This window comes from Apodemus sylvaticus, chromosome 22 (assembly GCF_947179515.1).
Source record: "Apodemus sylvaticus chromosome 22, mApoSyl1.1, whole genome shotgun sequence".
In the NCBI taxonomy this organism is placed as follows: Eukaryota; Metazoa; Chordata; class Mammalia; order Rodentia; family Muridae; genus Apodemus; species Apodemus sylvaticus.
The window spans coordinates 46,265,708-46,272,833 of NC_067493.1; the positions used below are offsets into that span (position 1 = coordinate 46,265,708).

Genomic DNA, 7,126 nt, shown 5'->3' on the forward strand with positions numbered 1-7,126 from the left:
TGGGTCCCCAGGTGAGACAACTCTGATGTTTCCCAGGTGCTGCGATAAGCGGTTGTGGACCCGCATCGACCTGAACCACTGCAAGTCCATCACACCCCTGATGCTGAGCGGCATCATCCGGCGGCAGCCTGTCTCCCTTGACCTCAGCTGGACCAATATCTCCAAGAAGCAGCTGAGTTGGCTCATCAACCGGTTGCCTGGTATGCTTCTGGTAAAGGGTCCCAGGTGTGCAGCACCAATGGCCTGGGTCGCCACCTAACTCTTGCCTCTTCTCATCTCCTAGGGCTCCGAGACTTGGTGCTGTCAGGCTGCTCGTGGATCGCCGTCTCAGCCCTCTGTAGCTCCAGCTGCCCATTGCTCCGGACCCTGGATGTCCAGTGGGTAGAAGGACTAAAGGATGCCCAGATGCGGGATCTCCTGTCTCCACCCACAGACAACAGGCCAGGTGAGATGGCAGGCTGAGCCGCACCCTCAGGGTCTGTCTTAGGATGTGAGGTGACCAAGATACCCTGTTTGCTTTTGACCACTTCTTTCCCACCCTTGGATCCCACGGTGTGTGTGTCATTAGCTTTCTCTGGCCTCGGCCCTTTGTGAGAAGATATGGGGCAGAATGTTCTTAACTTGCTTTGAGTGTGAGGGTATGGTCCTAGGTCAGCTGCCTGGGTGCCCCCAGCCAAAGCTCAGATGGGAACATGGATAAGATGAGGGACAGCAGACGAGGACTGTGGGTCATTTCCGCACTGGATAAATTATTATTTTTAGATGAAATTTAGGCTCTCCAATTTTCTGATTTTTCTTGATGGTAAAGGCAAAGAACAACTTGGACTTGGTACTGCTAGAATAAAGTATAGTCTAAATAACCACAGCTTGAGGACAGGTCTTTCAACCATGTTTATGAATTCTGATTTCTCTAGAGAATCTAGAAATACAAACTCTGATGTGGAACCTTCTAATGCTGAGATTCTGGCTTTGGCCTATGGGGTTTAGAGTAGCAGATCAACAGCAGGACTTTATTTGCCTGTTCAGGCTGATGCGTTGCCTCTCTCCCATCTGTCCCAACAGGTCAGATGGACAACCGGAGCAAGCTCCGGAACATTGTAGACCTGCGCCTAGCTGGCCTGGACATCACAGATGCCTCCCTGCGACTCATTATTCGCCATATGCCCCTGCTCTCCAAGCTCCAACTCAGTTACTGTAACCACGTCACGGATCAGTCCATCAACCTGCTCACTGCAGTCGGCACCACAACCCGAGACTCTCTGACAGAGATCAACCTATCAGGTGAGGTGGGCCCCATACCTGTGGGACATCTGGACACTGGATATTATAAGAACTACTGTCTGGTTACAGTGCCTTAAAATACAAGTGGATGAGAGAAACTGGTACTAACATTAATGAGAGCATGTAACAGTGGTTCCTGATCCAAACTAGGACATCTCCTGGGTGGAAAGAGACAAGATCATGTCTGCAGACAGTGTGTGGGCAACAGCTATGGATGGGCTGGGAGACAGGGTCCACTGAATACAGGGTTGACCATATTTTTGCCTGTGTTGCCATGTCTTGTGTGTGCCCCTTATGATCCTCGATCAAGGAGCCTGTTAGAAATGAAATATAGTTCCACTACAGAACCTCATTCTCTCCATTGTTCTTTGGCTGGAGTTGATTCTGAGCATTGGGGGTTGGTTTGCACATACACCAAGGTAGACAGTGCCAAGGTCACACTCCTCAGTCAAGTTAATAGTGTTTTTCTGATAGCCTAAGATAGTCTGAACTAGAATTGTTATTTATGTGAGAAAAAAATCACAAGTAAATACAAGGGAGATAGTTGTTCTCAAGAAATTAAGGGATATCCTCACTTCACTAAAATTGCATTTCATTATTTACCAGTATTTTCAGCCATATCCATGCCACCCACCAGGTGTGATGGGAGATTTAGACAGTTTGGGATCATTCTGACTTTAGGATCCTTAGAAGTTATTCCTCATTGTAAAGATTTGGTAGCAGGAATTTACCACTAACAGAGGCAAAGACCTATGCTGAGGTGAAATTTCATCACCATATATATGATATGCAGCATAATCACTGCTCAGGGACCCAGCTGGGGCTTGAAGAGTGACAGAGCTTCCAGCATCTGGCTCTAAGCTCCTAGTTATAGTAAATCTCCCATGTACTAGGTGCTATGGATGTGCAGTGCAGTTCGGGAAATATGTGGGAGTGTATTATAAATCATCTATATTTTATTTCTCCATCACAATATTTTTGAGATCATCTTTTCATCTCAGGACACATATACCTACTGACATTCTTTTTTTTAAAAAGCCAGTGGTTTCATAGCCCTAAGTACCCAGAAGATGGGAGGCAGTAGTATTTAAATTTTAGTCCTCTGCTGCACAGCAAATTCAAGGCCTTCCTGGGGCACTGGAGAACCTATCTCAAAACAAGTAAAAAGTCATGTGTGTTAGGGCCTGTCTCTATACTTAATATCTCTTATATATCATCTTATGTCTCTTATATCTTATGTCTCTGCTTGTTTTGTTCTTACCTCCCATTAGTACTACTTATACAGTAGTACATGATGGCCACATTCATGTGGCTAGAGGATCTGGCACCCAGGTGTTACATTTCATCCTAGACATACAGACCAGGTGCTCAGGCAGATCGGATCTGGCTCTTTTTTCTAATCCTTACCTCTTTGGGCAACTCTGAGACTCCTTTATTGGGGTCCACCTTCCATCTCTGTACTATTAAATAGTAGGCATATGCTGCCTTTTCCACTCAGATTTGTATGTAAAATGTGAGGATTTGTTACTTGTGTCCTCCTAGTACTGATTCCTCTCTTTTCTCTCCATTTTTTCCAGTTTTTAAAGTTGGTAATATTGACCTTATGGTTTTGTATACCTTGGTCACTAATTAAGCCAAATAATGTATTTAAGTACACTTCCCTTTCCTGAATGACTCTTTTTTGCTAGTTAATAATTACCTTTCAGTTTTGTTGAGCTTCTGAAGCAGACTGTACAGCAAAACTGAATATCCCCTTACAAATTTACTAGTCACACAGACAGTTGTTTCTGCAGGACAGTGTCCTCGAGCCTGGCCTTTCTTTCTATTCCTTTTCTGCTGTCTCTTAAGTTCTCGTCTGAATTGGCGGCCATCACTGCACTGCTGCTATTCAGGAGCCTCACCACCAGCCCAGCTTTTTTTTTTTTTTTTTTTTTTTTAAATGTATGAGTGCTCTGCTGCATATCCATCCGCCTGCCTGAAGAGAGCATTAGACCCCTCACAGATGTTGCGAGCCACCATGTGGGTGCTGGGAATTGAAATCAGGACCTAGGCAGTCAGTGCTCTTAACCACTGAGCCATCTCTCCAGCACCTGTACCCTTCTTCCTTGACTTCATATTTTCTTCCCTGGGTGATCTCTTGTACATAAAACATTTTGTATGCATTCACATTTAGTTGATAGCTAAATATAAACCCAGTTTGTGAGCCACATTGCTTCAGAAAAATGAAATGTTTTCTCCCCTGGCTTCTATAAATCCCAGAATCAGAAATGAAAATCAATTTAGTGTTTTATCTATTACTTTTCTCCTGGTTTTGTAGTAGTTATCCTTGTCTGTAATTTTGTGTGTGTAAGAAAGTGGTGAGGAGAGTTAGGTATCCTTGAGCTGCACCTCCAAGAGGTGGTGAGTCAGCAGATGTAGGCACTGGGAACCAAACTCAGGGCCTGGGCAAAAGCAGTCCACACTCTTCATTGCTGAGCCTCTTCTTCCCACACCAATTATTTATGTGTGTGTGAGTGAGTGATCTCTTAGGTCATGAAGTTTTTCTCTTATATTTGTATATGCTGTGTGGGATAGTTACATTCTTTTGCACGTAGGCATCCAGTCCAGTTATCTCAGCACCACTTGTTGAAAAGGCGATCTTATTCACTGAAACGTATTCAGTGCCCTTGTCATAAACTATCTGAGGGCCCACAGAACGGCACACACTGCCAAGCCTCATCACCACAGGTCTGATCTTTATGTTCCACGTGATGGGAGGAGTTGAACTTCAAAGTGTCCTGATTTCCTAGTGTGACCACAAATAGATTTTAAAATCATTCAAACTAATTTTACTAGCCAGGTGTGGTGGGTCACATCTTTTAGCATTCAGGAGGCAAAGGGAAGAGGATTTCTGTGAGTTTGAGGCTACCTGGTCTACTTAGTCTCAGAACAACTAGCGCTTTGTAGAGAAATCCTGTCTATAAAAAAAATGATGAATAATTAATAATAATAATAATAGCACCAATTTTGACTGCTTTAGCTTTGTAATAGTTTTTTTGTTTTGTTTTGTGTTTTCGAGACAGGGTTCTCTGTGTAGCCCTGGCTGTCCTGGAACTCACTCTGTAGACCAGGCTGGCCTCGAACTCTGCCTCCCAGAGTGCTGGGATTAAAGGCGTGCGCCACCACCACCCGACCATAATACAGTTTCCAATGAGAAACTATGAATCCTCTTACTTCAGACTACTTGGGGCTTTTCTACTTTTGCTAAACACTTTGCCCATCTTAATATTTTCATCTTCTAAGCCATGAACTTAGAATGTTTTCCCATTTATGTCTTTTTATTTTACTTACTTATTTGGGGTGCAATCGTGCGTGGGCTTGTAATTTTTTCATTGTTCTCATTTAGAAATGGAACTGTTTTTCTAAGTTTGCCAAAATGTTTTAAGTAAAAGAGTTGGACTCTTTAAATACTTCACTTTTTATTAAAAACTGTACCATTTTTGTCTGTTAAACCTTTTATTTGTTATTTAAAAACTATCTTCATCATTCCAATCTCACATTTTGCATTTTGTAAAAATATATTTATATGTGTGCATCATATGTGTGATCAATGCCTGCAGAAATCAAAAGGTGTCAGGTCCCCTGGAACTGCTAATCCAGGTCAACTGAGCCATCTCTGCAATTCCTATTTTTATATTTCAAACATACAATGGCAGCAAATACTGCAGGGAACTTCTTGTTTTAGCCTTGTGTAACAACTAGAGATCTCATAAGATGTTTCAGAAGCATGAGGATCGATCCTATTTATATAACCACAGTAGTGCTATCACAGGTAAATTAAAAGAGCTAAAAAAGAAATGGAGTCTTCTTTTACTCTCAGTGAAACTGAAGATGAGAAAACTAAAAAGATGCTTCTAAATAGAACCTCTCCCACTTTCTTTTTTTAAAAGATTTATTTATTTATTTCATGAATTTGGGTACACTGCCGCTGTCTTCAGACACACCGAAAGAGGGCATCAGATCCCATTACAGATGGTTGTGAGCCATCATGTGGTTGCTGGGAATTGAACTCAGAACCTCTGGAAGAGCAGTAGGTGCTCTTAACCGCCGAGCCATCTCTCCAGCCCCCCTATTCCACTTTCCAAAAGCCCCTCATTCTTTCTAATTAGCCTTTCAGATGTTTCCCCAAGATGCAGAGGTGAATTTTAAGTAAATAGGATAGAAAATTTGCCAGTACTGGAGATGGAGGGAAAACACTAAAAATTTTCAGTGTGACATGAGTTCCTATCCCATGCTGACCAGCCCTTGTCCTGTTAACAGTAATTCTTTTTTTTTTTTTTTTTTTTTTTTTTTGGATTTGTTTTTTTCAAGACAGGCTTTCTCTGTAATAGCCCTGGCTGTCCTGGAACTCACTCTGTAGACCAGGCTGGCCCCTAGAAATCCGCCTGCCTCTGCCTCCCAGAGTGTTGGGATTACTTGTTATCAGTAATTCTTGATGCAGGACCAAGAATGGAGATAAGTGATAAAGCACTGCTTATCACCTAACTAGGCCCTACCTAGCTGGATTCTATACTAAGACCACAAACAGAATCTCAATTACCTTTATAAGGCAAGAGATGCTGATGGTACTGGCTTCTAAGAAGTCTTGTATTCTTTATGTTCAGTTTACTTAGAAAATGTTTCCCATTCAGGGTTAGTGAACTTCATGGTGTTACTTGGCTTGTACTCCATCCAATTATTTTTTTTATTATTTAGTTAGTTTTTGGTTTACTGTGAACTCCAGGTTAAGGCCAGAAGTTGAAATAAGTTAAACATTTTTCTTTTGATAAGAAAATTTCCTTGATAATAATTGCACTTTGTCTCCTTGCTATGAAAAAACAATTGTGATTGTCCCTGGGTGAGTTCATTGTTATGGACATGCTGGCTACAGAGTTTGTTTCCCCACAACCTTCGAACCTTTTGAGGATGCACCTACCCTTCTAGCCGAACCTTCTCCTAACAGCTGTTTCCATTCAGCTCCACCTCCAGAGCTTTTCTCCTTCCTCTCAAGCCTTACTTCACCAACTCCCCTGAGATAGACTGAGGAGCCTCACAGCTCCTGTCTCTTCCTCGGCACCTCTAACCCAAAGGCCCTTGCTGTCCAGATGGCGCCCTGATTTGACTTGGGCCATTAGGTGTTCATGCTTTTCTTGGCACTTACCTTTTCACACCAGTGTGACCAGTATTTCCACATGGCTCCTTTTCCAAGTTGACACTGGGACAGGCAACATTGGCCTCTTTGGTGATTCACTTTCAGCAGTGTTCCTGGCTCTTAGCTTAAACAACAATGAACTAACTACCTTGCTCCTGGAGCTTAAAGACCTGGGAAAGTGGAAGGAAAGGACCACTCTGTGTGGGGTCTCTTGTCCTTCTTGCACATTAAACTTCATCATAGCCTGGTTCCTCACACCTTCCACAGGCAGGTACTACCTGCTGATGTATGATTCCTATGACAGTCTTTAGCTTTGATTGAAGGTAATCAAGATAAGTAAATATCATTAAAAAAAAACAAAACAAAAAAACCTGTTCAAATAGGGATTCACCTGACATACTGAGTTGTTTGTTTGTTTGTTTGTTAGCAAAAAAATATGGAGGCCAGCCAGGGCTACATAAAGACCCTTTCTCAAAAACTTCTGCAATATACTTGAAAGATTAGTGTTTTGGAAGCGTCTTTACTAGCATTCTCATAATTCTGCCCCCTTCAGTCTAACTATCCCCTCGCCCTCATTTGTCAGTTGCTTAGACTCATCGTCTTGTGACTGCCTCCTCCAAGTGCTTGCATCCCCACTGCCTTTGAGAGGTTGGGTATCCTCATGTGGTCCACATT

The 7,126-nt window shown here is 42.6% G+C and overlaps 1 protein-coding gene across 8 annotated transcripts in view; it reads left to right on the forward strand.

Moving 5' to 3' along the window:
• Nucleotides 1–7,126, forward strand: part of Kdm2b (lysine demethylase 2B) — a 146,679-nt gene that overhangs the window by 136,563 nt on the left and 2,990 nt on the right. For all 8 annotated transcript variants that reach the window (XM_052168301.1, XM_052168297.1, XM_052168300.1 and 5 more), the window contains 3 exons: nucleotides 37–200; nucleotides 284–445; nucleotides 1,063–1,281. In XM_052168301.1, the coding sequence (XP_052024261.1) occupies nucleotides 37–200; nucleotides 284–445; nucleotides 1,063–1,281 (545 nt within the window). The remainder of the gene's footprint in view (nucleotides 1–36; nucleotides 201–283; nucleotides 446–1,062; nucleotides 1,282–7,126) is intronic.